This window comes from Cygnus atratus, chromosome 5, assembly GCF_013377495.2.
Source record: "Cygnus atratus isolate AKBS03 ecotype Queensland, Australia chromosome 5, CAtr_DNAZoo_HiC_assembly, whole genome shotgun sequence".
Lineage (NCBI taxonomy): Eukaryota > Metazoa > Chordata > Aves > Anseriformes > Anatidae > Cygnus > Cygnus atratus.
The window spans coordinates 31,698,745-31,726,477 of NC_066366.1; the positions used below are offsets into that span (position 1 = coordinate 31,698,745).

A 27,733-nucleotide genomic window follows, 5' to 3' on the forward strand; every position below is an offset into this window, starting at 1 on the left:
CTGTTAGCAAGAATTTCCAAGTGTTACTAGGGTGTCAGAGCCCAAAGTCTTCTCTTTAGCATAGGAAATAACTGGTTTCATATTGATTTTGTAACGGCAGACAGCATATATACATTCTTTGGTCTTGCCTTGTTTTACTTAAACACAGAAAAATTCCTAGAACTGAAGGATTTGTTACACCTAAATTGAAAGAGTCAACAGGTTATATAAAGTTGTGAATTTCAAATTAAAGATAAGAACTATCCATAAGTTATGAATCTGTCTGTCCTAGTGTTAGTCAGCAAAGAACATCTAGTGATAATAATGTTGTTGGAACCATGCTAGCCTGAGGATATGAAATGAAAGATTGGTAAAGAAATATAACACCCTACATTGGACTAATTGATGCAATTAGAAAGAGAACAGACTTTAAAGCACGCAATTCCTTCACCAGACCCAAATAAAATACAATGAAATAATTACTATTTTCATTATTTAGATAGCAAAGTCAAGTAAGTTTCTCAAACAAAAAAGCCCTGCATTCAAAATATACCATTAAATGGGGTATTGCAGAATTCCCCAAATACAGATTGTGAATCAATCTGCATAGGGATGGGCGTATAGGAAATGGCTATTCTTGTGCACAAGATCTCTGAGACCTTAAGTGCTTACTCAACAGAAATAATTTAGATGTAAAAACAGATACTTATTTGAAGAGACCATTGCTAAAGTAGGTGATAGAAACTCTGGATTCTTGCCATTATCTTGTGAAATTGAAAGAAAGTATGATTCCTCTAATTAGGCAGCTTTTCAGCTTTTCATAACTTGACATTGTTCTTTTACATTTAGAAGCTATCAGAGTTAACAGGAAACTTTGAACTGATTTCTTTTTGTACCGAGCCCTTGGATGCATTCTCTGCCAATGCCTTTTGTTTCTTGCTTTGTTTGCAGGCACTGGTGAATTCCCAGGACTGTGGGAAGCAACTTCTAGAAGTAGTAGATTTGCTGCAAAAGCACAATTTGGTTGACTCACAGATCTCTTCCTATGATGACAGACTGACACACATCACTCAAAGGACAGCAGAAATCAGCAAGGACAGCACAGTTAAACCAGAAGTGCTTTATGCAAAAGTTCAGATGCTTCGTCAGCTGTATCAGAACCTTATAGCTCTGAGCAAAACACGGTAGGACTCTGCTTATGGCTGTCCTCTTCCTGATTAGAATGGTCAATCAGTCCCCCTTAATCAGAAGACACAGCTTCCGCACATTTTAATTTTTTCATTTCTCCATTTATAAGGACATAACACAAGCAACTTAAGTGTTTTTTATTACAGCTGACTGAAAGAGATGACTCACTATTATAAATAAAGAATAGATTGATTCTCAGCATTTCTTTTGACTTGCTTTATGTGTAGTTTGAATATCACATGGTTATCTCCTCATTTCCTAGTGGAAGAGGGAAATTTTACTTTGTTTCCCATGTTTTCTTGCATGAATAGATTAAGCTGTGACAAAAAGGAGATAGAGACATTGAAATTTTCTGTTTTCAAAGTTCTGAAGCTCTTTGATTATGCTATTCTGTACCATTTTCTCCTTAGGATCCTAATTCTGACTTAGATGTACTGTTTGTTTCTTTGTTTCAGAAAATCTCAGCTAGAAGAGGCTTTGAAGCTATTTGAATTCTTCCGTGACTGCAAAGAGGAAGAATCATGGATCTCTGAGAAATGGAAGCTAGCAAGAACAACAACATTAGGGAAAGATGTCAGCCAGATTACAGCTTCTATTCAGAAGCACAAGGTATCTTATTACGCTGGTAGTGTCTTTTCTTTGGGTATAGCACAATTTTAGAACATCTATGTTCCTCAGTCAGTGCAGCAGTTATAAGAAAACTGTCAAATCACTTGTTATCTCAAGTGTCATGACCAGTGTTTGGAATTTAAAAAAAAAAAAACAAAACTTTTTTTTGTTTTTCCCAATCACTTTCCCTAGCCAGGAGAGAGATGAGGAAAGAAAGACATGGTAAAAAAAAAAAAAAAAAAAAAAAAGACTGATCACTAATAACAGCAGTTAGGATGGGAGCCCCATGGATAGCATTGTTTAAACTGTGTAGAAATAGCCACTTTTCCTAAAAGCTTGCTGTGGACTAATGTCACAAGTTTAGCTATATGAACTACTGCCTTTTTCTCGCAAAGAATCATTATAAACGAGTGTAGAGACCTTGTTTGTCACTCAAGTGGACTTGAGTGACAAAACTGAAACAGGAGCCTCTTTAGTAGTTTTAATGTGTGTATGCATTTGTTTATGTACTTGCTGCTTCTGAAAGGCATAAGACACCTGAATTGGTGGACCACAAACAAATATCTCCTTCAGAGAAGACTGTATAATAAACTTGCCTTTGCAAAAAGTAGGACAGTTACTTGTGTGTGGGGAGAAGGGGTCAATCATCCTAGGGTTCAGGGAAAAGTCATAGGCACAGATAAGACGCAGGGCTCTTGCAAATGTATGTATTGTAGTAGCTGAGAATAGGAATGCCCCTTTTTGTTCTTAGATGGTGGTGAGTGAATGAGTTGAGCTCACGTGTCTCCTAACCCTCTGCTAGGCTCTCGAAGCAGAATGCAACTCCCACAGAGCCATTTGCGCAGATGTGATGAGGAGGGGCTGGGAGCTGAGCCAGAAGAATCCTGCACGTGAGGACGACATCCTGAGACAGACAGACAACCTCCAAAAGTTGTGGCAGCAGCTCCAAGATGAGGTGGCTAATCGCAAAAGCCGCCTGCAGGCAGCAGCTCTCATCAAACAGGTAAGCAGGTCTTTACTGTGGCGTGTGGTACGGGGGACACAGATGTGGTTTGGTTCTGCCCCATGTCACTGCATACAGGGCAACAGTGCAAGGAAGTCTTCAGGTGTCACTCAGTCATCAGAAAGAGATCTCCAGCTGTTCAGTCTCGTCCCTCCTGCAAGCCAGCTAGGCAGGGGATTTGAGTGGTTTGTGCCTAGCAGAGTACTGTGACTGGGGGTAGCTGTGTGACATTTTTTCTAGAATGAGAAAAAAAAAATCAACCCACACAGAAAATCTAAACAGAACATGCATGCCATAAGGCTTGGATCAACCATGATTTTTTTCAAAGCCTGGGAAACATCTGACTGTGCCTTTCTGATCTACACAGGTCTTTTACATATACAAACATTCACACATCTGCAGATAGGTAGCTCTTATAAAATTAGCATTCACAGATCACATTACAGAGTCTCAGGTATTATTATTGTCCCTTTCCCGCATTTTTTCCTCAGTCTGTTGCTTGAACAAAGCTTAACAGCTCTGTTCTTGACAAAGTCTAAATTCTCTCCTCTATCTAGTAAATTTAACATCATTATTGTGTTTTACTTCTTTCTTTTCCCTTCACTACTACTGTTTTTATTTTGTTGTTTGGCCAACTTCTGGGGGAAAAAACGATTTTGTTGTAGGCTGAGTTCGTTGTTCATTGCTGGTTAATTTTTAGAGCCTTCAGAAACAAATATTTTGGAATTATGAAGTGTCTACCAATGTTGTACATTCCAGCTTTCTTTCAACACTACCATTAAACAGCATAAACCTTTAGTTAGGTTTCTTTAAAGAGTTATAGAAGGCAATGTTTGAATCTATTTACTCACTGTGATTCTCTGAATTATCTGTACTTGGTATAATAATGAAGAATATCAAGGACTTAAAGCTTCAGAGCCACCTTATTTATAGCTGTCACAACACCTGGAGGTAACCCTATAGCTATAGACCTAATGTCATTTCTGCCTTGCTTATTATTTTCAAAAGAGAAAGGAGTTGGTTATGATACCTTCAGGATGAAACCACGTGCTTTCTAATTCTGTGTTCCCTTCAGTACTTTGCTGACATTGATGAATCAAATTCATGGTTGCGAGAAAGGCAACCCCTTCTGGCCAGCAAGGACTATGGAAAAGACGAATCGAGTGCTGAAGCACTGCTGCATCGTCACTTGCGCCTGGAAAAGGAGATTACAGCCTATTCCACAGAGATGAGACGTCTGAAAGAGCAGGCTGATATCGCAGCAAAGCAAGCGCCAGCTGCTGTAAGTAGATGAGTGGTCATGTCATATTTTGCTAATTTGTTTTATAATTATTAAAGCTGGCTAGAAATGTCACACAATATTTTTCAATTGAAAAATACTGTTCGAATGTTATCTATTTTTTTTCAGTACGGCATCAATTTCAACAGAATTTTCTTTTCTAAACAAAGAGAATAAAGCGTTTTGTTAAGTTTGAATTGTTGCATTTCAGGATGGAATGGGTTATGTTTTAAAATTACCTTGCCTGTGATACTTTTATAATTTTATATTATGGAAATTATATGAGAATTATTTTTTTTAATTTGGTAGAAATATTGAACTGGAATTGAAGCAAATTTTTAGATGACGAAGAAGTTCATTGACCAGTCTTAGCCTACCTCATTAGTGTTCTGTGAAATGCTAGAAATATGCTCATCTGTATTATTTCCCTCCACTGGCCTTCACAGATCCCATCTCACCCTTTATTCTCATAATAGTATTCATTTCAACTAGCTTCAAAAAGTATTAAAAAAAAAAAAGCATTAGGATGCAGATTCTTTGTTTTGTTAGCAATTTTTAAAGTTAAGAAAACCCATTGTTGATGTGGGCACAAAATGAGAATTTTTAGTCAAAATATTTTAAACTGAGCTAAATAAAACTTCTTTAAATAAAATTTGAATGTCTTTCAGTTATTTGGTTAATTCTTTCAAAATAATAAATAAAAAAGGAAACATATTCAAACAAATCCTGGAAATGTTTTATTTAGAAGGTCAGAATGTTGTGGTCTGAACTAGCAAGTCCGAATTTTCCTTCTATGTGATTTTTTTTATCCAAATCATAAATATTCATCCACTTGATTCTGTTAAATTTTCCTTAACAGATGGTTAAGACGGAAGTCCCAAGTGACTTGATTCAAAAGACAACTAAGCTACCATTCAGTCGAACCTGGGCTACATCTGAAACTGCATTTCCTGGAAGCTCCAGTACAGATGTTCATTTTGTTCCAGAGAACATCTGGAAGACCCAAGATGAAATAGACTCACTTTATGAAAATCTACAGAGCATGGCTGAGGTACAGCATTCCCATTAATGTTATGTGATTCACAAAAATAGCCAAGTCCAAAGCAATGCAAAGTGAGGTTAGGTGCTGTGCCAGCTTCTGCTTTTCAGTTCCAATACTATGCCTCAATCAGGAACAATGCAGCTGCTATTCAGGGTGGAACTTGCAGGGTTGAGATTATCACTGAAGTTTTGTATCGAACTGCATGAGAACCTGTCTATTTACTTTATTCAGGCAAACTTCCCATTTACCTTCCAGTCTTCAAATTTTTCTGAAGAGTGGATCCTTCTGTGTATTTTTTTCCTAACATTTGCTTGCTGCAGCTGATGGCCTGTACCTGACTGGAAAAAAAAAAAAGTCCTAAATCAATGCTGGAAAATGTAAACAAATGTAATCTGCATTCTTCATATTCTCCATTTATTAACTTTCACTCCTACCTGCTACAGTCCTGCCTAACAAACCAGCAAAAACATGTTGTATGGGGTAAATCTTCGGTAAATCTTCAGTCATCAGCACGAGGCACAGTGGCCTTGCTGCCTGTCCAGGGCTGAGCACACTAACTGCTTCTCTTAAACTTTGTAAATCACTGTTGCTCTGGGAAGAAGTATTGTGAGTTTAAGGTAACAAATCAAAACTACCAAGCTGCCACCTGTGTATTGTAGTTTATTTAAATGCAAGGAACTTTTTCCTTCAAAATACAAAGTAGTTGTTATAGCAACACTTGATCTTTCATCTGTTTTACAGGACAGGAAAAAGGCTCTGGAGGAGATGATCGGATATTACCGCTTCTGTAGCTCCTGCGAAGCATTTCAGTCATGGATGAAAGAAAAAGAGAACATTTTTCGGACTCTTCAGCCTCAAGCAGACAATGTAGAAGTTGTGCAACAGAAATATCAGGTATCCCTTTTCACTGCTTGCAGATGACCCCTTTTAAATCAGACTGACCTTGGAAGAATGGATAGACATCAGAAGTGGAGTTTTGAGAGTCCTTCTTTTGTTGCAACTTTACAGTGTTGTGCATAGATCAGATATTTCTTTGGTATAAATTAGGTCAAGCTTATTGAAGCTGATACAATTATGTCTGTTTAACTTCTCCTGTGGACATGATATCATGGTAAAAATATCATGGTGTAAAGGTTTCTTTCTGTGGTTTATGTTATGGCACTTAAAGAAAAATGCCATGTGAATAAAAAATCCTATTGTGCACTTGCATCCCTATGAGTGGGACATACGTGCATAGACATAGTGTGCACACCAGGAGGAGTCAGAAGGTCTATAGGGGAACTGCATGTGCGGGTCTGTATTGTGTCAGTAGGCAGGTAAATGAACAGCAAGGTGGAGATGTCACCTGTCAAAGTAGAAGATGAGTGCCTACAAAAAATGATTGAGAACTGTGTCCGTAGAATTGAAGAAAAAAAAAAAAAAAAACTCAAGTTCTTCTTTTTGTACCTTTTCTGTTTTAGAGTTTCTTAACAGAACTGGCTGCAGGGAAAGGTCAACTGGGAGAAATTGAAAATTTAGCTGTTAAATATGGAAAGAGCAGTCCTGGCAAATGTGCTGAAATCCAGATTTGGTTGGAAGAGATCAATAACAGGTAAAGGTGCTACTGGGAAATGGAGAATGTCACCTGGTGGCAATTGGAGAGCTGACCTTTTCATGCCTGATCTAAACTGCACTGAGATTTCCAGCCTGATAAATTTTTAACTCCCAGAACTGGCCTGAGGGGAGGGTTTTGTATGTAGCTGAAGTTTGCTGAGTTTGGTTCCAGCTGTCACCAACAGCGTGGGAATGGGGCAAAAGGTTAAGGTGCTGCTTCCTGGGACCAGCAGTCTGGGGCTCCCCAGAGGAGCTGGGCCTCACAGCCAGGGCCCATCAGGCACAGGGGAAGCTTGTAGCCCTAATGATGACAGGAGAGGCTGCAGTCAGGACGGGAAATCCATCTTTGGTGAAGGCTGAGGGTCTCAGTCAGCAGGGCCATGCCTGGGCTGGAGCAGGGCTGTGATGCAGCCAGGCTGTAGCTTGGGCCAAACCCCGCAGCACAGCCTCTGAGGAGAGCAGCAACCGAGGGCTGGGGTCAGCCCTGGCACCTCTCCCTTCCCTGCCAAGTCTGTCCCCGCAACCACCAGCAGGACAGGGCCCTTGAGCCTGCAGCCAAACCCCCACGGGGGAAGAAGAGGAACTTGGGCCTGCACGCTGGCCTCCCCTCACAGCATGGCTGTCCATGTGCCTTGCACAAGCCTTCGCTGGGGGAGCCTGCTCAGGACTGCCCTGGTCACGGCCAGGGTATGTGGGTCCTGGGCCAGATCAGAGTCCCCCCAGGGATGTTTCAGGGGGACACATTGCTCCATGGACCAGGTCCCACAGCAACAGCTTATGGCTGAAACAGCCTGAGCTGACAGTCAGAGTACAGCAAGGGCTGGCTGCTCTGTATGGGATGGGGAGCTGGGAGCCAAGGGGATGGGGATGGGAGAGGGGCCTTGGCAGGCAGGGTCAGTCCCACAGGGAGGCAAACAGGGCAGGCCCAGGATGGTAGCCAGGGTCAGGTGTGAGTCCCAGCTGTCCCCACTGTCACTAGCAGGAAGAGGGAAGGCCTCGGCTGCACTAGCTCTAGGCTGGTCCTGAGCCCGATGTCATACATCCAGGACTGGGGGGTTCCCTCAGGCCCCTGACACTGAGATATTTAAACTGCAGCATAGGGAAAGCACAATGTGAATCCATCCTCAGGTAACAGCAGTGAATTCAAACAGTTCTATTTATATTGTACTGCAGCAACTGATTTGGTTAATTGGTTGGGGTGAGGGTGCCCTTCGCAAATATTGAAAGGAACAGTAAATCCTGTTTGTCTTCACCAAGTATCTTTGGTACCTGTTGTATACATGTTCCTGTACATTCCACCCAACTGGAACTGTGAGGCACAGCCAGGTCCTAGTTTTAACCAGTGCTGTTTATTTGCATCATGTTCAGTATTTCTGGTCACCTGAACAGGATTCCCTTGTTTGAGATGTCACTGTGATGAACTCTGAGGTTGCTGGGGAGCACTGTTTTTCACGTCCTCAGCCCACTTAAGTTCTGATGAAGTCTGTTACATACTTCAATGAGTAGAAAAAGGATATATGCTTCCCTTCTTGCTTTCTGAATTCAACTCAGAAACAAATCTCACTATGGCTAAAACTTTGTATAACAAAGGCTACACACTGAATCCGTTTTTTAGGTGGTGGCATGTTCTGAGGTAGTGGCTGAGGCTACATGCAAGTAATCGGGTTCTCTCTCTCTCCAAGGTGGGAACGCATGGAATTGCTGAAGGAGGAGAAGGGATCAGAACTGATTGGAGTGGCTGATGTGAAGACCTTTCTTCAGGACTGTCAGGGCATTGGAGTACTACTACAAAACAAGATGGTACAGCTCAGGGATCTGGAACCAGGGAACTCACCTGCTGGGCTGGAGTCAAACAAGCGCGAACTGTCTGCAGTCGAGAGAGAGGTCCTGGTGATGGAGAGGAAAATTGAATACTTGAGGAGTGTTGCAAAATCGTAAGGAATGTGCTCTTTGTTTCCATATTCTGTGTTAATTTTCTAAGATCATGTTGTAAATAATGGCTATGAAGAGAATGAGCAGCCTGTGAAGTTTCCCTTGGAATTTCTTTATAGTATTATTTTATATATATTGTTTCTATAGTATTATAATATAGCATATATTTCTTTAGTATGCCTCTGTGATTGATGAAGTGTTTGTCTCCAGGCTTTGCTGTTGTAGAAGGAATCTGTAAAAACCACAGGATTGTTTGTGGCTCTGTCAAATTGCCTCTGCTAATGGGAGTTAATTCCACATTTTGTACTTGTTATCATTTAGGTCCTGAAAGACAGTAATCAGGGGAAGCAAAGATGAAAGAAGAAAGATAACAGAGAATTGTGCACTAGGGTTTGAATTTGAAACAGGAATTTAAAGATTTTTACTTCCTTGAGTCTTTACATTCACAATGGGAATGAGTTAATTGAACCACAAGAATGTTACCAGAGTCTTTCAAGAGGCTGTATTTTATTCAGTACACCATTTTCACACCAATATTTCTTTCTAGTTTAGAGTATTTGGTACCTTAGCTGACATTCTTCTTAACAGAAATGTAAATACCCAAATCTATTACTTTTAAAGAGCCTTGCCTCAAGCTTTAAATGCCTGAAGCTGTTCATCCAATTGAATGTATTTGATTTCTTGCTGTAGCATTAAAGACACCAACCCTGCGGAGAGCAAGGCCATCACGGAGCAGGTGGAGAACATGGAGAGGCTTTTGACAAAGCTCAAGTTGGAGACCCAAAAGAAGCGGGACGTTCTGCAGCAGGCTCAAAATCAACAGTCCTTCCTGCAAGAGAGCCGCAGGCTCCTGCTGTGGGGAGAAGGCATCAGGGAGAAACTGAGCAGTGAAGAAATGGGCGTGGATGTGGCTTCTGCAGAGCAATTGCTGAGGGAACATCAGGACCTTCTGAAAGAAATTAGGTCTCAGAAGGAAAGGTAAAGAGATTCTATCAGGCTGGGCAGAGTGGAGTGATATTACAACAGTACTGTGAAGATGAAACTTGTCTGTCGTGTACATAAATTGTGCATGAAAATTACACTGAGCGTTTATTTAAACGCTCATGAAACTTAATGTCAAAAGGAGATGTCTGAACACAAAATCCAGTTATTTTTTGCATTTTTATACTGATGGCAAGAAGGGGGAGATGTCTATTTGGAGTAGTGTTTCATTTCATTTCACCCAGTTCTTCTCTTCCTAGGCCTTATGTTTCCAGTTGCTATCATCTTCAGTTCTGTTCCTCTGTATCATTATCAAGTTCCAGATACAGAGTTGACTCTTCTTGTCCATTTAATGGGAAAGCCTATTTATATGGGTTTTCAAACCAAATAGGGAAATCTTTCCTACCACTTCTAGCCTGTATCTCTGAGCAAACAACTACATGCACTTTGTAGTGTACAATATTGGCTAGCAGGGAAAGAGCAAGTGGGAGGGAGGAAAGCTTAGTGTCTAGGTACTGCTTAGAGAAAAATTAGCTGTGGTAGAAGAGAATTCGTATGCCCTCATGCAGTGAGGTATCACTTTTCTTTCTCACTGGGAAGATTTGTGCAGCTAGAAGAGCTTGGGCGCAAAGTAATCCATGAACAACCCAGTAACAGCAGGACCAAAGATGTCCTACAGTACATGGAGAGGCTTGCCCAGGAGAACAAAGAGCTGGAAAAGATGTGGGAGCAGAGACAGAAAAAGCTGCAGGATGGCCTGGAATTGCAGAAGTTCAACAGGGAAGGAGACCGTATCAATGCTGCCCTCTCTAGCCATGAGGCCTTTCTCCGGGGAGATGACCTTGGGGTACGTACAGCAACTGATTTTGTTTCTTCCTAATTCCTCTCCCCATCCAGGGAGTCACAACAATTTTCTTAATTAAATCAGCTTCCTCATTCTTATGGTTATGGCATTTCATACTTTGAAACTCGACTTTCAGGTTCTTATTCATGTTCTTATGTTCTTATTCATCATAATGAAAAGGAGACACATTGTCTCAAAAACATTTTTAAAAATAGCTAGAGTTGTGATCTGTTGCTGTGTTTGCATGTCAGATGATTTAAAAACAGTTCAGTGACCAGTTTGGTGTCTAATGCTAAAAAAAGGTTTTGAGCTTGAGCATAATTAGGTTTTTTTCATTGAAATAAAAACCTCAGTTTAAAAAAAAATACGTTTTTTCTTTTCAATAATTATGTTAAAAATGTTAAACCAAATGAAGGGAAAAACCAAATGCAGATCATATTCACAAGATCAGTGAAGGATAATTTTATTCTCCTTCACTGGAGATTTTATTAATTAAGGCCATGCTGGCATATAGATGCAGAATACAGATTTTCTTAAAAGGTGAAAAAAAACCATAATTTAGGAACAAACATAAGATGGGGAAACAGATATGATACAAGCCTAAACACATCTGCTGCTTGTTTAAAGCCCTGAATGTATTATGCATGTGCTAAATGTACAGTGTCCATCTGTCTGAAAGAGAAGGGAGATAGTAAGGTCCTTTTCTTTTTTCTTTGCTACAGAAACAACATATGACCTAGAAAAAAATTGTTCAATTTTTCTTTCTTAAATGCAGGACCATGTAGATGCTGTTCGGAGCCTGCTGAAACAACATCGTGAATTTGAACAAGTGCTAATGGTGCTGAAGAGACGAGTTGAAGCACTTAATGAAAATGGGGTGAACCTAATAGAAAGCAGGCACTTTGCATCTCACGCGTGAGTCCAAACTCCTTCCCTCTTTTTGTTCCAAGGGGGGGGTCTAGAAAAAACAGGGATTCCACAGGAAGCATTTAGTTTTAATAAATGATCCAGTATGATTAGAGTGAAATGAAAATCTTTCTCTAAGACAGGATTCAGACTCCAAGGACAAAGGGCAATGGCTTTAAACTAAAAGAGGTTAGATTTAGGTTAGATGTTAGGAGGAAATTCTTTACTATGAGGGTGGTGAGACAGTGGCACAGGTTGCCCAGAGAAGCTGTGGATGCTTCATCCCTGGATGGGACATCAAGGCCAGGTTGGATGGGGCTTTGAGCAGCCTGGTCTAGTGGGAGGTGACCCAGCCCATGGCAGGGGGGTTGGAACTTGGTGGTTTTTTAGGTCCTTCCAACCCAAGCCATTCTATGATTCTGTTTCCAGACTGTGATTTGCTGGATGAGGGCAGGGAAAGGGGAGTATTTTAGAAAGATATAAGCTTCCTGTTCTCTCAGAACAAATAAGTGAAATGTTCTAGGTTAAAAATGGCATTTTACAGAACACTAGAGCAATTCTCCTTTTATCATAAACTATGTATAGTGTTAAAACTGCTTTAACATAAGCACATTAAATGCTTGCATAATTCATTTTTTCTTTCACTTATCAGTATCATGTATGTTTATAATGTATACAATATGTTTGCTGTTAAAAATTTACAAATGACTTCACAAGGAAATAAATCATCAGGAACAGCTCCTTTGTGTTGTTGTGGAAGCTCAAGTGTCATCTGTAATTCCTTTACTGTGATAGACCCACTAGAATCTAGTAAAGGGAACTCTGCATAAAAAAAGAATTAGAAATTGAGGGTCAGAATGGACCTCTTAGGTCAAACAGACTGTGGTTTTGTGATAACAAGTGATAATTTCTTGACAATTCCTTCCACAAATTCATAAAACTGCTCTTAAAACCAGATTTCTTGCCAAATCTACTACCATTAGAAGGCCATTCCAGAGCATCATTGCACTTGTATCACAAGTAAAATTATTAGTTAAGGTGGAATATTTGGGTCTAGGTGTTGTAGTCAAACATGCATGACTGCAATTCATGAATGTAACACAGCTATACAAAAGGAAAATCCAGAGCAGCTGGCAAGCATTAGCTGCTTTCCAGATGAGTTGTGCATGGTCGTAGGACAGGGCCATATATCACTTCCTCCTGTCAATAGATGTGTTGAACTAGATTCCAGTCATATCACACTAATGAATACAGTGTAACCATGGGCATCTATATGACTACTACTACTACATTGACTTGTTATTTATCTTGGTAGTATCGAAGAGAGAATGGCTACACTCTGGCGAAGATGGGAACGGTTGGTACACAGCAATGCTGAGAGAAAACAGAGGCTGTTGGATTCCCTGCAACTGCAGGTAAAATGACTGAATCTGCAGATTTAGTCAGGCATGCGTGAAGTAATTTCACCCCTTGGCTTAGTAAGAGACATATCTCAAACTGCTGAGCATTCCTACTGCAGCTCACTTTCCGCTTTCTCTTTGGTTATGAGATAGAGAACGTCACTATCCAGGGAGGAAGTGATGCACTGGTGATAGATCTTCCAAAGCTATAACCAGAGCAAAATACAAAAGCAAAAATTGAGACATCAAATGAAAAATATCACCAGAATGTTTTACCTACTGGATAAGTTTATTCTACTCGTTACTTAATATTCTTCTGAGCCTTAATCATTTGGCAAAAATTAACATTTTACTCTAGATTAAAGTAATTATGGAGAATATTTAAAGAAAGTGTTACTCATAACTATCAATGGATGACTTCTGGCTCACATTCTGAATTCCTAGTGACAATTTTTCTTCAGAGCGATGAGGTCAGGTTCTGCTACTGCAGTGTTACCTGTGCTTGTTCTCTTGCGCTTAAAGCAATCAGTCAAGTTGTGTTACAGTTCGAAAAGCATCAGTTAGAACAAGATTAACTTTTTTTTTGAATTTTAATTTCATTTTAATCAGGTCTTCATCATTATTGTTTATTGCTTTTATTTGCTATACATACAAAAGGGACTTTACCTCAGGGATTTGATTTTCCAGGACACTTTATCGTGGCTTTCTGTTGTAGATGCAAATTTGGCAAGTTCCCTCTATGTCCCTTAGACTCTGTTCACAAAACTTTTTCGCTCAGAGGGTTTATAAAGAAATGAATAAACATTAAATATGACTGTTATTCTTCCTATAAGATCATGTATTTTCCTACATGAAAATACCTACCAAAGTACACAATACATAATTGGGACACACCACTTTATGTTGGTTATATATGATACTTACATTAACAGTACTTTTGGCAAGAACTTAGCTTCCAGTGCTGAGACACAAAGTGGTACGGGAGGGTTAGACCACATATCGTTCAAACAGTGTATAAAAAATGCATACTTTTGCTGACAATAGAATTCAACAGATTAGTATGTATTGTAAAAAGGGACTAAGAGATATTACTCCGAGGGCTTAAGAACTCAATAGTTCAATGTCATAACTCCTTAATTAAGAGTGCTGGTTATGTAGAACAACTTTCATATGAAAATATAACATTTTCTAACTCTTGGAAAAATCAGGGCTTGATCCTAATGGCAAGGATGGCAAACCCACACAAAAACATAAATTAAATCTATTTAATCCTATTTGTTTCTGTAAGGAGTTTAATCGTGATGCTGCTGAGCTTTTGATATGGATGGAAGAGAAGTACAAGATTGCATCAGACGAATCATATCGTGATCCAACAAATGTGTTACGCAAACTGAAGTGGCATGAGGCTGCTGAGAAGGAAATGATGGCTAATGAGAAGCATTTTGCAACACTAATAAAGGTGAAGGCAGTTTTGGAACTAAGTCTTCCATCTTGTACCAAACTTCATAGAAGCTGATCTGCTCAAAAAAAATAAAATAAAATTGTGCTGTGTTTTTCCAGAAAGGAAATCAGATGGTTCAAGATGGCCATTATGCTGCAGTTTCTATACAGAACAAGATGTCAGAGCTACAAAAGAAGTGGAAGGAACTATATGGCAAGATGATAGAGCGAGGTGACAAGCTGAGACAAGCTGGGCAGCAAGAACAGCTCATGGAACTGCTCCAGGTCAGGAGGTGGTGGGCTGCAGAGGGGAGGGGTAGCCTAGGAACCTGGTTACACTGTTGATATGGAGTGATCCTCACAAAAAAGAGCAGAATACCCTGCAGATAAAAGTATATTTTAAGGTGTTTGGACATCAGACAGATCACTGGACTTTGTCTACAGTCTCAGGAGAGAAACCCCAATATAAGGCCAGTCAAGCACACTAAAGCTATGAGCAAGCCAGCACGGCACCAAGACACAAAGCTGCTGAACTCTGTCTCAGCACTGCATCTATGTGACTATCGAATACTGAGAAACAAATCAAAAGTCTCTGCAAGATTAAACGCTATGCAAATATGCCGGCTTGCTTGGAGTTGGTTTGAGGGTTGGAGGCATGGCACTACATTAAATAAGTAATCCACACAAATTGTATGAGAGGAACAATATGCTGTGAAGCTGTTTCCAGATACTAATATTTAATGAAACTGCTGTTGTATTGAAATTAAAGGCTAAAATTTGAAGCTTCTGAAGTTTGTTTTATATAATGTCACTGAAGACAGTTCAAAGAGATGATTTTGTAATCATGTACTTTAGTGGCTGGGAAAGAAAAGTACACCAAAATAGAAAACAAAGCAAAGTATTCCCAGGAGATGCCTCTTATAGACACCTGGCATCGTGTTACCGAGAAAGAACATACGAATTTAAAAATTGTATCCAGGAAGCTTTCATGGGAATAGCTGAGTGAAAGAAAATGATGTTGCAAGGTCATTATGATTGTGCAGTAACCTTTTCCCGGTAGGATGCCAAAAAGAAGATAGAGAAAATTGAGAAGGTTCTTCAGGAATCAGAGACAGGCCACGATCTGCGCTCCAGCCGTGATCTACTCAAGCAGCACAGGCAGCTAGAAAATGAGACACGTGAGCTGGCAGAGAAAATGAACTCCATTGTGTCTCATGCGAGGAAAATGGCCACCAATCACTTTGACTCCCAGAGGATTCTGGAGGAAACACAGAAATACCTGAAAAGGTGAGGTGCCACTCTCTTTCTGTTTCCACCCCTTGTGACATAGCATTTTTTGTTCCACATTCTAGAAGATGTCTTTCTGTTGATTAGGTTTAACCCATACTCAGGAATTATTTTTCCTACTGTTTCTGCCACAATAGTGCTTTGGTCTGTACCTGCACAGCTGCCTGTTGACCCACCTCGATCTTTATTGCTGGAACTTACTTCTTGTCTGCTGCCCTCCTACTCTGGTCCATTGGTTACCTATAGGTCATCCAGCTGCTTGCTAAGAGGAGCAGTGATCCAGTATTCAGTAGTGACTAGCTTCCTTAAAACATCACAGGACAAGCCTATGGCTTCAAAAGTGTAAATCTTTTTTCCCTCTACTGGAGTTTGTTGTTATCATAGAAGTCTAAACTAAAAAGTGGACTGAAATTCTCTTTCTTCCAAAGAGCACTACTTAAATGGCTGGAAATTGAGGCATGGATAGTGCGTTAACTGTATTCCCCTTTAGATGTAGGCTTACTAAACGGAAGATGAGTGTTAACTCTCCACTAGCACTATATATTGCAGCTGCATGATCCATGCATGGCTATATTACTGCAAAGCCTTATCAACAGCATCACAACTTCGTACAGCCCTGGTCCCGTTTCCTCTGCCCTCATGTCAAAACCCTTCCATACTTGCCAAAAGTAGCCTTCTGGAGAAAGGGTTCTTGTATGTACAGCCAGTACTATCCATTGAAGTTTAATTGCAGAGGTAGGTGTCCAGTGTTCTCTAATCATCCCTGTGGTATAAGAGGCCAATTCCCTTTGCAGGACTGGGGTAAAGCTTTGTTTAACGTATATTTTAATGGTTGACCCCTAGGTTTGAGTCTTTACAAGCACCTCTTGATGAGAGACGTAAGTTGCTGGAAGCTGCAGTGGATCTTTACGAGTTCTACCATTACCATGACATGGAGATGAATTGGATTAATGAGCGTTTGCCTATTGCCTATTCTACCAACTGTGGGAAATCTTTGGATGTTGCTCAAAGCCTGTTGCAAAAACACAAGGTAACTCCTTTAATCAAGTGTATTATAGCATGTTGGCACATTGGACTTCACCTTGGTCTGCAAACCAGCACCTGCAGTGTTCTCCTTTACTTCCAGAAAGGCTGTTGCAAGCAAAATGTAGTGGCATACTCTTGCTGAAGTATGATTCCAGCACATTGAGACAAGTCAGCAATGTGGTGATGATTTCCAGAACAAACAAGGAATTCCTGTAGGATCTACAAAATTTGTCATGTTTTACAGTATTCCAATTCTGAGAAACTTTATAACTCTTCCCATTAAAAGTGGAAAAAAAGCTGGTATACCTCACACTAAATAGAAGGAGTGAGTTTTTTGCTTTGTGCAGTGGTCTTAGTAGAATATTTTAACTCTCATATGCTCATACTATTTTAGTTCTATACTTAACTGCACTCATTGTACATGCAATGTCATCTTGAGGTAAGTGCATGGTATCCCGTAGGAGAGCCTAAAACATGGGAAGGAGAAAGGGTAGAATCAGGCCAGAGCACTGGGCCAAGGACTTTGGTGAGCAATGCTGAGGTTGGAGGGAAATTAAAGATGCCTGCTGTCACCTTGCAGATCCTATCTCTTCCCTCAACAGTAGTACTAACAGCAGAATATTATACAAACGGGAATAAGACTGGCAGCTCAGGCTGCAGCTGTTGTAGAAACCAACAGTCCTTGTGCTCACTGGCATAGATAATTGCTACACTGTGCTGACCATCACCAGCTGCCAGTTTTGTTTATGACTAGGAGAACATAGAAATGTCTGTGTCATCACATGCCCTTCCTTTCTTCCTCATTTTTCTTTTTTCTTATTCCCAGGAATTGCAGGCAGAAGTGAATGCTCACAAGCAGCAAGTCCAGCGGGTCCTGGATAAAGGAAGGACAATGATTGTGGGCCAGCATCCATCAGCTCAGAAAATAAATGAGAAATGCCAGGAACTTGTGACTGCCTGGCAGGGCCTGGAGAAGGCCTGTGAAGAAAGGATGAAGCAGCTGCAGCACTCAGTTGGCTTCCAGGAGGTATAAATTACAGCAGAGTAGTCACAGAGTAGCTTTTGCAGAGAAACAAGAGGACTAAAGTTTTGAAGTGAATTACAAAACAGCTTTAGTCTCTCCCTTTAATGGGCCTGGAATTCACTTAGGCTACTTGGGGTAAGACTCAAGGGAATGGAGAGCTGGGCTGCACAGCTGAGTGCAGCCTCCAGACCAGAGTTGGTGCTCTAAAGGTTTAGCTTGGACTCTGTACCCATCCCTTATGCTTGAGTGTAAGACACACGTTTTTCCTAATAGTAGCTCCTTTCTCAGTATCTTTATACAGCATCAGGCTTTGACTTAAGTAATGCAAAGGAAATCAGAAAAGAAGTGATCTAACCTGTGTCTGTTGAAAGCAACAAAATGATATTGAAAAACTGATAAAGCTCTTCCTCTCAGAACAAGTTAGGACTTTTGACCACATTATTTCAACAAGATATTGGACCATAAGTTTAGTCTGCTTAAAAAAAAAAAAAAAAAAAAAAAGATTGCATGCAAATATTTATCTGGATAATCGAAATGTTCTGTCATCAGTGGATCATTTGAAGTACAGTTACTCAGATGACACAGGTAGTTTTGTAGACATAAACAGCATTTGCACAGAGCTCACAGGCTCACCTAAAGTATGCTCCCTGGAGAATCTGATCATCTGGCTCTTATTTCCTCCACCTGTGAAAACAGCTATCAATACTGTAGGCTTAACAAAGCCTGATTTTTATAGGTGATTTGAACTTCTCAGAAAGTGGAAGGAGAAATATCACATTGTTAGTAGTTAGCACCTACCATTAGTAAAAGACAAGTCAAATAAGAATGTCAATGTGAGGAAAGAAAAGTAAGACAACTAGAAACTTATTGCCAGAGCTTTGATGTCTGGAAAAGATCTCAGTTATCTTGCACGGAAATCTTCCATCTGTGCCTCCTTCATATGATTTGACGTAGCAACATATATATATTGTTGCTCTGGCAGTACATATAAAATCCTTATAAGAGGTTCCATTTAGAACCATTTTTAGAACCAAGTTCCATTTGCCATTTAGAAAGCATTTTTTCAGGGAGTTTGCAAAGTTAACGAAGTCTTCCTTGGCTTCACTGGTTAGTAGAAATAAGACCCAGCTTCTTCCAAGAATCCTGCAACTTAGTCTGGTTCATGTGAAATAGTAGTTCTTGGGATTAAATAGTCTTTATTTGTTATTCAAAATCACAGTGCAGTAGACCTTACTGTAGTAAGGTCTCCATTTCAAATTTACTAGATCAAAAGAATGATATGAGTATTATGGAAGTTGAAGTAGATGTTAATTTGCTTTCTCTTTAACTGATAGTTTCTAATGAATACTTCAGACCTGGAGACTTGGATAGCAGAAAAACGTCCACTTGTGACCAGCAAGGACTATGGTAAGGATGAAGATGGAACACTGAAACTCCTCAAGAAAAATAAGGTATTTCAAAAGTTTTTTTAGTAATTCTTGAAGAATTACATAAGAAATGTTCCAAGTTTGTGACTGTGGTTAAGTGAAAGAACTGAGTTCCTATGTTGCTTTGAGAAGGAATTTCCACTATAAGATTTGAATTTATGCATCCATTGACAAACAAGTTTTTTAACAGAGCTAGGATCTCCTTTGCATTGCATACTCTGGAATAAGAGAGTCTAAGAGTCTCATGTGTGTAGTATACAGATGTTATGGGATGCAAGAAACACACTTTAGTGATGAATGAACAGTAGTTTGGCAAGAAAAGAGAATGATAAATATTCTCATCTTATTTTTCTGAGGCCAAACTAACTGTGATCTGATACCTGCTTTTCAGTCTCGACATATGCATGGAGAAGCTTTATTTATTTTTTCCTAGAATCAAAGATACAGATTGAGTATTATTATTCCAGGAATACTTTGCCTAAAAATGTATGAGGAATTTCTAATTGTCTTCATTCATCCAATTTGTTTGATTTTATGTACCTTTTTTTTTTTTTTTCCAAAAAATATTGAGAGAAAATTATCTGAAATTGTTCAAGTCATGGAAATGTCACATACTTCCAGAAAGTTTTTCTTCTCTTTTAATGTCTCATCGATTACACCATAGGCTGGTGCAAAATTTCAAACAGTGGTACTCTTGAACAAGTTGCTCTCATTCCACTCTTCTCTCTGCCAGGCACTGCAGCATGAGATTGCTGTTTACCAAAACCTGCTGAAAGAGCTAAGTGAAAGTGCCCAAAATCTTCCTCTTGTGGGCTCTATCCAGTATGTTGAGGTTGATGCACCAAAGCAACAAGTTCACGCAAGACTGCAGGAGTTGCAGGAACTAGCAGCAGCAAGGTATGAACTAGAAAATATATAACTGACTCTAATCTAAATTGCCCCCTGGATCCTAGGTTTGATTAAAAGCCTGTTAAAGTCAATAAAGAATATTTCCAGTTACTTCACTAGAATTTTGATCATATCTATCAACTCTACTTTTTCTAATTGTATGCAAGAAATTGCTTGTTTCTGTATTTGAATTCTGTGCACCTATGAGCTTTTTATTATTACTAAGCAAAAGCTCTACATTTTGTTTAAGGACTTTCACTGCATATTAAGGATTTGAAGCCTCCAAATTTCCTCTTCACACTTCATCGTCCTCCTTAAAGTGACCTGAGATGCCAGATTCTGATTTTCCTTTTATTTGGAATCTGCTATCAAATGGCAGGGGAAGATTTGTTTTTAAAAGGTTTCCTTAGTGTTGCTTTAAAATGACTTGATTCATTACATAGCAGAAGAGAGGCAATTACAGTTACACTTATTTTTATGCCCTGTGGCAGTGTTAGTACAGGAAGGCTTTTATTCGTGAACGAGTCATTTACTTTTTATTTCACTTCCTTTCTGTTATTATTACAGTAAAAACTTATAGCAAGGCAGTTTTCTTGTACCCAGGGTTTTAAAATACATTTAGCTTGTTGGGAAGGAACAAATGTCTGTTTGAACATTTTAGGATTTTGCTCCACAAAAAAAAATCACTCAGAAAAGGAATAGGGCTCTGCAAGTAGCATAATAAATAAAGGAGTCTGAAAATTGGAATACTTAAGTCCACAGTAATGCGGATGTTTTACCTGTTGTTTCTATTTTGTTTACAATTTAAAAAGTAGAAGCATGAATAGAAATTCCTGTGAATTAGAAGTTCAGAGAAATAAATGATCTAGAAATAATAAAATATTTGAGTATGTTGAATGCAGAAATGTTCTGTGTTGTTTCATGCTTAACATTAATCTGGGTCTCCTGGTGCCTGATTGGTGCTCTGCTTTGTACTTCTTGTCTGCATTCCCCTTGGTGGGATGGACACTCTGAGCAGGCTCCATCTCTTGTGATGAACATTTGTGATTCAAACAAGGTTCACCTTTGCTTGAATGATTTGCACAATGAAAGGTAGTGTTAACAGATGGAAAGTTAGAATTTTGTTTACTGTGTAAGGCCTGTAGTGTGTCAGGCTGTATTATAAGATACTCTAGGCAATCATAAATATGCAGCAAGTTGCAGCAGTTTTGCTGCATATGTAATGTGAGCTGAATTACATAGAATGTCTTTCATAGCACTTGCCTTCCTGGTGCAACAACTTTAGTTAGATTTCCTTCTCATTTTCATAAGTACCACAATCGTCTTTAGAAAGACAGGTTCAAAAGAAAAGGTATTCTCATTTAAAAACAAACAAAACTGAACAGGGAGAGAGCTCAGCAAGGTACTGTGCTCTTCTGGAAACCTCAGCCAGTGAGTCTGACCTGGCTGACAGCTGTCATCCTACAACTGTCCTTTCCAGTTGTGAGAAACAAAGTCAGCTCTTTTATCAGAGACAGTGAATTTTGATGATGAGACGCTTTGGTGATCAGTGGGAAGAAAGTTATTCATTGCCCTCCACTTTTATTCCCACCGTCTAATTGTATTGTCTTGTACTTGTCTCGTTCCCCCAACAGAGGGAAGAAGCTGGATGAGACTCTTGTCTTGCATGAGTTCCTACGGGAATATGAAGATCTGCAGGACTGGATCACTCAGCAGAAACAAGCAGCAAGCTCTGAAGACTATGGAAATGATTATGAGCATGTCTTGGTGAGTTTTTTGAGCAACAATCTTAAAAACAAGCAAACTGTATGCAGTCAGTCAGACTGTAAAAAGATTCTAAGGCTGTCCTTGAAAACTCAAAAGATAAAGAAAGAATTAAGTATAAATCACTAGGAGACAGGAAAAGAAAAGGTTGAAGGGTGAGCGGGAAAGACTGACTGGGTATGACAGGCAGGCAGCACTGCTAGATACTTGCATCCTGTTACTGTGGGACCTGAACTGCATGAAACAACTGCACAGTAAAATGCCTAAGCCTTCAGAGATTCAAAGAAAAACCTATTTTTAATAACCAGATATTTAAATGTGGTGTACATTAAGGATTTTTTCATCACAAAGGCTAATGAACAGGTATCTACAGCTATACGTTTTCATATGGCACAGAAACTAGTATAAAGTCAGCCCATTAGAAGTCGATAGCCATTTGGAATCCTCATTTTTAACATTTATTTCAAAATATGTTGTGTCCTAAATCTTAAACTTGGACTACATTATTCACTTAAAGTATTAAATAAGCTTTTGCATTCATGAAGTAAAAATGTATTATTTATTGAAATTCATTGTACATTGAAAATAAACATTTGTTGCTATCCCTGGTAATCATGTTTCTGCCTTCTATCTGCATCAAAGACTTCATGTTTTGCTAACAATCTAGCTCCTCATGGTCTTTGGAGGTAAAATCCAGTCATTGATACCCTCCTCTGTAGTTTCTCCATCTCTGAATATGGTCAGCTTGTTACTTGTTTCTCTGACAGCTGAGCAGATATGTTTTGGAAAAAGCAACTCTCAAAATACCTTTGTTGTTGTTGTTTTCCTTCAAAAGCAACTTTGTGCCAAATATAACACATTCCAACACCAATTGGAAGCAGCTGGGAAAAGAGTTGTGACTTGCCAGCAGCTGGCAGAAAGCTTGCTAAACTCTGGGCATTCTGAGTCCCGTGAAATCCGTCAGAAGCAGAAAGAACTAAGGTAGGAGACTTGTGTTGGCTCTATAATGCTTTGTCCTTTCAGTTCACTCTTGAAAAGGAAGTGAGAAGAAATAAGAAAAGGTAAGGTACATCCACGCAGTTCTCTAATTGTAAAAGACGTAGTTTGCTCACTTGACAGAGGGCGGTTGCCAGGCCTCATTTAAAAATAAGCTACCATAATGCAGACATTATCTATTTGCTGATTTGCCTTCTTGCAAACTGCACTGGAGGTGCTTTGCAAACAAGGGGTGAGTGAACTTCCTTTGCCCTTTGAAACAGAATCACCTAACTGTAGGGCTGGGTGTTCAGTTGAATCTTTATTGCTTTTAACTTTTGAGCTTGAATCCCATAACTGCTCTGCAGCTGCTAAGATGTTCTCAACCCCTTATGTTTGACATTGGTCCAAGCTGGCCCAAAAGAAAAAGATGAACAAGTAGCTGGGTCTGATTCAGTCCTCCAAATCTTGCTGTGTCAGTTGTAGACCTGAGCATGGTACTGAGCCCTGGCACTAGAAATCAGAAGAGAACCTGATTCAGTCATCCTTTTGGTGTCCATGTTGGTGTGGCAGTTTTAGGGGGACAGCTTCATGTAGTTGAGGAGATGTTGTATGCATCTTTAGAGCTTCATGCATGTGCTTCATTCGGGAGTTTTTCTTCCCACTATCTTCCTCCCCTTCTCCCATATAGCTGCCAAAGGCTGTAGCATATAAAACCTGAAGAGCATATTGGAGAGGGGTGCCCTGATGTAGGCATCAATTTAAGTGCCTGGAGCAGACAGGAGGACATGGGCAGAGTAGGATGACAGATGTGCTGCCCCTCAGAGAATCACTTCAACAGAATTTAATAGCAGGACTGAAAAAATAAGAGGAGAACTTGTTCTTAGTCTTTCTTCAGACCATTAATCTCCTTTACTTCTAGTTTGCATGTCTTACATGTGTTCTTTTTCCCCTCATTCCTTCCTAGGAAATCCTGGGAGGAGCTGTTGGAAATTGCCAGATTACGAGGTGAGCGGCTGAAAGATGCCGAGGTGATTCACAAGTGTTACCAAGATCTGACAGATGCTCTGGCCCATATTGAGGTAAAAAAATATTGGGAAAGTCTCTCATAATGAGAACATACATTTCAGCTTAGTTTGTGGAGTATTCTTAAGATTCTTAAGATGCTTACTGCTGCCTTCTAAAAATCTCTGTAAGGAAACTGATTACTCAAAGTGCTCAAAAATAATTCTTGGGTAATTTTTAAACACCTGACTGGTCACCTTAGGAGAAACACTGGTGAAATTGAGTACAGCTAGAGTTGCAGATCTGTGGGAGAAGCCAAGAAGACCAGGGCTTGAACTAAGTTGTCTCACATTGCAATGCATATAGTAATATTGTTTTCGGTCATCAAGCCTGACTAAGAAACTGTTTACTGCCTCACTGTTCTTCTTTGTACACTATTGTAGCTTTATGTGCTGAAGAAAGAACTCTCCAGTGGAAAAGGCATTGGTCTGGTTTACAGCAACCATTAACTTGGAAGGGTGTCAGGCAGTCATGTGACAATGCAAAGATAGGCCAAAAATGAGTTCTTTTATTCTTGTTCCAGTGGCCAGTACTGGTAATAATTTTAGACTCCCAGTATGAAAATGAGGGGGGGGGCGGGCAAAGTCCCAGTGAAAATCTTCAGACCTCTCTCTGTTTTATCTGAGAATCCTAAAGAATTTCTGGAGAGAAACCACATCCTTGCTGTACTGAGAGGTGTGGTTTCCCTAATGTGGGTGTGTGTAGGAGGGGGCAATCCAACAGAGCTTCCACTGTTTGCAAGGCAACAGAGCTTTGCTGGGTGAAGTGCAGTAGATTTTCCACTTGCTTGTACTGGCAAAGGCTACCCTATTCAACAATGTTACTCCTGTTTTCTTTCCCTGTTATGAATGGAAAATCAAATATAATGTATTCCGCTATATACCAGCTGAGGTTTTCAGAACCTGGCACATATTTAACTGTAATAATGAAGTAGTTAATTCTGTAGCTGTGACAAGTGACAGTTCAGAAACACTCTACAAACCAACTCCTGGTTTATCCCTATGCTGGATTTGGCCCAGGTAAACAGTATGCACTTCTTGCATCATATCCTGTTAATAAACTTCATTGCTGAGTGGGAGAAAAATTCAGTCATTATGCCCATCCATTCCTGTGTTCCCTGCTCAGATGTCTAGCGGGGAATGCCTTTTCTTGTAGGAATATAGTAGTAGAAGATCTCTCTTAGGTGACCAACTGCCGTGCTGTAAATAGGCAACTACAATATGCATCTCCTTTTACAGCACCTTACCAAGACACATTGTTGGTACCCCAAACAAGCCTGTGATTTTGTTACAGAAATGCACTTCTCCAGTGGTTCGAAATGTTCTTCTAATTTTCATCTAAATGTACCTGGAGCAAGTTTCCAACCATTTTAATCTAGTGACAGCATTGTCCTCCAGCTGAAATGCTTTTTTTTTTTTTCTTTGCTTGAAGCATTTCCAGTGCACATCTGTGTAACAACTAAATCCTCCCCGAGAACCTTTGTTAAGCTAAAGAGATGCTTAAGTCTCCTCTTATGTGATGATCACTCAGTTTCTCTCATCTTTACAATAATCCTTCTTTGCATGTATTCCATTTTTAACTTATCTTTCCTGGATGAGTATAACTAAATTTTTATCTGAAGATGGTTCACAGATAGACCACCTGTGTCCCAAAGAATGGCCTGAAACTACCATCTGTCAATGCTACTTTAAGAATTCACTATATGTCTCTGCAGTGGCTATTCAAGATTGATTCACAGCCCCAAGCCTATAAGACGTTCTCTTGTATTGTTTGACCAAGGAAACACTTGAACCTTCATCTCTCACAGTGAAGTTGAGTAGCATAATCACTGAGATGCTTACCAGTGAGTTACTACGACAGATGTGCTAGGACAGAATCCTAATGGCTTCCTTTTACAGTTCTCGTTGAATAACCCAGAATGGTAGTCCTTAACCGTGCAGTGTGCATACACAGAGTGACTGAAGTAGAACTCTAATGTGTTTTACTTATAAGTAGTAACTAACAAAGCTTGCTTTGATTTTAACCCTTGCTAGGAGAAGTCCAAAAGTATTCCAGATGGTATTGCAAAGGACATGAGGGGTGTGCAAACCCAGCTTCGGAACCATGTGGCACTGGAGCATGAGCTCCTTGGGAATGAACAGCAGGTAAGAAAGTGATTTGTGGTCTTTAATGTGTACCCAAAATCTAGGTTTCCAAGACAATCATAAAATGACAATTACTTACATTTATGAACTTATCTATAAAAGCCTGGTAAACCCTAAGGCTCTTCCTCAGAGCCTCCCGCTTTTTTAATGTGTTCAAGGTCTGTGGGCAACGATAAAGTAGGTCATTTAAAACCTTACAAATAAGGGACAAATTATAGTGAGTGCTGACTATTGAAGTGATTCACAAGGATGTTTTTGATGCTATTTGAAATGTATGATTATGCCAAGCTTTATGATGTGTACCACCTTGTTCAAAGCATTCCAGGTGATTACAAGGAAAAATCCAGAATCTGTTTAATAAGTAGAGAGACTGATTGAACACCAAATGTGTTAATTGATTATAGAGGATTACAGAAAGAAGGATGGGGCAACAGTCTGGAAATTTCACCAAGTTTAGTGGGTTAGGAATTGGAATGTGAGAAAGAAAAGAAGGATAAGGCTTGTTACACAAATTTATGAAGTTTCAGCTCATGAAAACAGCTGTTGCTTAGAAAGCTTCCTCGTATCTAGGAGACTTTTTATCCCTTTGTTTTGCAAATGTAATGCTATAGTTAACACAATGTGTGTTATACTGAAGTAGCTATCCCAGCATCACTTATCAGTGGCCACATCTCTTGGCCTTACTGCAGATAATGCTAAAATTGATACCACCAGCTGCTTCTTTCTTTTAAAGGTAAAAGAGGATGAGATGAGCATGAACAGAATGTAGTTACAGTTAATCTATACTGTCATTCGGGAAAACAAGGTATAGGTACCTATTATTTGCATTGCTTATATATTAACTATGATTTTTTAAAAAGAGTAAATGTATCTGTCTAATTGAAAAATCACAGTTGTGATGAGCCATAGCAAACACTGGATGTCACTGTTATTCCACAGAACTGAAACTAGGGATACTTCTGTTCAACATGAGAAAATTTAGGTCAGAGAATGTGGTTTGAATTGTAATTTGATGTATAATTAACAAAGCCCTTATCACAATTTTCCTAATATTAGCTGAATCTCTATAACTCTCTTTCCTACCCTCTTCTTTCTTCTCTCTGTATAGCTGCAGGAACTGATCCATTCTGCAGATCATGTGCTGACCCGTTGCTCAAAGAAGCAGGTAGCAGACCTGAAGACAAAGCAGCAGGCAATAGTGACCAACTGGAAGGCTCTGAAATCTAAAGTGGAACTGCGTAAGAAACTTCTGGAAAAAGCACACAAGTTTTACCAATTTCAGGCACTAGTAAGCACTTCTACCTTTTCTCCCTTTGTACGTGGGGAAGGCTGCCCTCAATGTGTGTCAATCATGGGTATACTAGTAAGTTATTGGTACAAGTACTACAGTGCCAAGTACCAAAACAGCAAGGGTGTCCTCTTTTATTAAATACCATATATGATATGGGGAAAAAAGCCAATCCTTCTTCATATTAATGCTGGCTATTCTGTTCCTGTGCTTCATATGGGGGTGAAGGAATTGCTAATGTGGATTTCTAGAATACTTTTGCTTTCCCCATATTCTTGAACCATTCCAGGTGTAACATTGATGTCAATTAAAGCTGCCTCTGGTAGTTTGTATCCTGTTTCCATGTTTGCTGGAAAGCAGAGAATAACCTGGATAAGTTCACCTTGACAAAACTTCACATAAATTCATTTTAAGGTTGTGAGCTGAAATTAAGACCACTATAAGATTGGACATGATGCTTTTGTGTTAGCACAAGAGGTTTCTGTACACAAGGCTAATCCACTTTAAATCTCTTAAAAGTGTTGAAAACCAGCATTACCTGTCTTATTTCATCCACAGATATGTTGTGTGGTTAGAGGATTAGAGGTAAAGGATGCTCTTTTTGGAACTCTTTTTTTTTTTGAGGGTTTGTTTTCTTGGTTTTTTTTTA

General features: G+C 39.5%; 1 protein-coding gene across 1 annotated transcript in view; it reads left to right on the plus strand.

Annotated features, from left to right (window-relative positions):
* The window catches only part of SPTBN5 (spectrin beta, non-erythrocytic 5), a 97,229-nt gene that overhangs the window by 11,970 nt on the left and 57,526 nt on the right, over nucleotides 1-27,733 (plus strand). Inside the window, exons 8-31 of the mRNA XM_050711324.1 lie at nucleotides 931-1,163; nucleotides 1,623-1,776; nucleotides 2,579-2,779; nucleotides 3,855-4,061; nucleotides 4,918-5,109; nucleotides 5,842-5,994; nucleotides 6,561-6,691; nucleotides 8,376-8,627; nucleotides 9,316-9,603; nucleotides 10,207-10,453; nucleotides 11,226-11,365; nucleotides 12,672-12,771; nucleotides 14,045-14,215; nucleotides 14,317-14,481; nucleotides 15,257-15,483; nucleotides 16,327-16,513; nucleotides 17,336-17,536; nucleotides 18,868-18,984; nucleotides 19,694-19,857; nucleotides 21,483-21,615; nucleotides 22,448-22,593; nucleotides 23,555-23,669; nucleotides 25,686-25,796; nucleotides 26,905-27,084. Coding sequence (XP_050567281.1) covers nucleotides 931-1,163; nucleotides 1,623-1,776; nucleotides 2,579-2,779; nucleotides 3,855-4,061; nucleotides 4,918-5,109; nucleotides 5,842-5,994; nucleotides 6,561-6,691; nucleotides 8,376-8,627; nucleotides 9,316-9,603; nucleotides 10,207-10,453; nucleotides 11,226-11,365; nucleotides 12,672-12,771; nucleotides 14,045-14,215; nucleotides 14,317-14,481; nucleotides 15,257-15,483; nucleotides 16,327-16,513; nucleotides 17,336-17,536; nucleotides 18,868-18,984; nucleotides 19,694-19,857; nucleotides 21,483-21,615; nucleotides 22,448-22,593; nucleotides 23,555-23,669; nucleotides 25,686-25,796; nucleotides 26,905-27,084 — 4,215 coding nt within the window. The remainder of the gene's footprint in view (nucleotides 1-930; nucleotides 1,164-1,622; nucleotides 1,777-2,578; nucleotides 2,780-3,854; nucleotides 4,062-4,917; nucleotides 5,110-5,841; nucleotides 5,995-6,560; nucleotides 6,692-8,375; nucleotides 8,628-9,315; nucleotides 9,604-10,206; nucleotides 10,454-11,225; nucleotides 11,366-12,671; nucleotides 12,772-14,044; nucleotides 14,216-14,316; nucleotides 14,482-15,256; nucleotides 15,484-16,326; nucleotides 16,514-17,335; nucleotides 17,537-18,867; nucleotides 18,985-19,693; nucleotides 19,858-21,482; nucleotides 21,616-22,447; nucleotides 22,594-23,554; nucleotides 23,670-25,685; nucleotides 25,797-26,904; nucleotides 27,085-27,733) is intronic.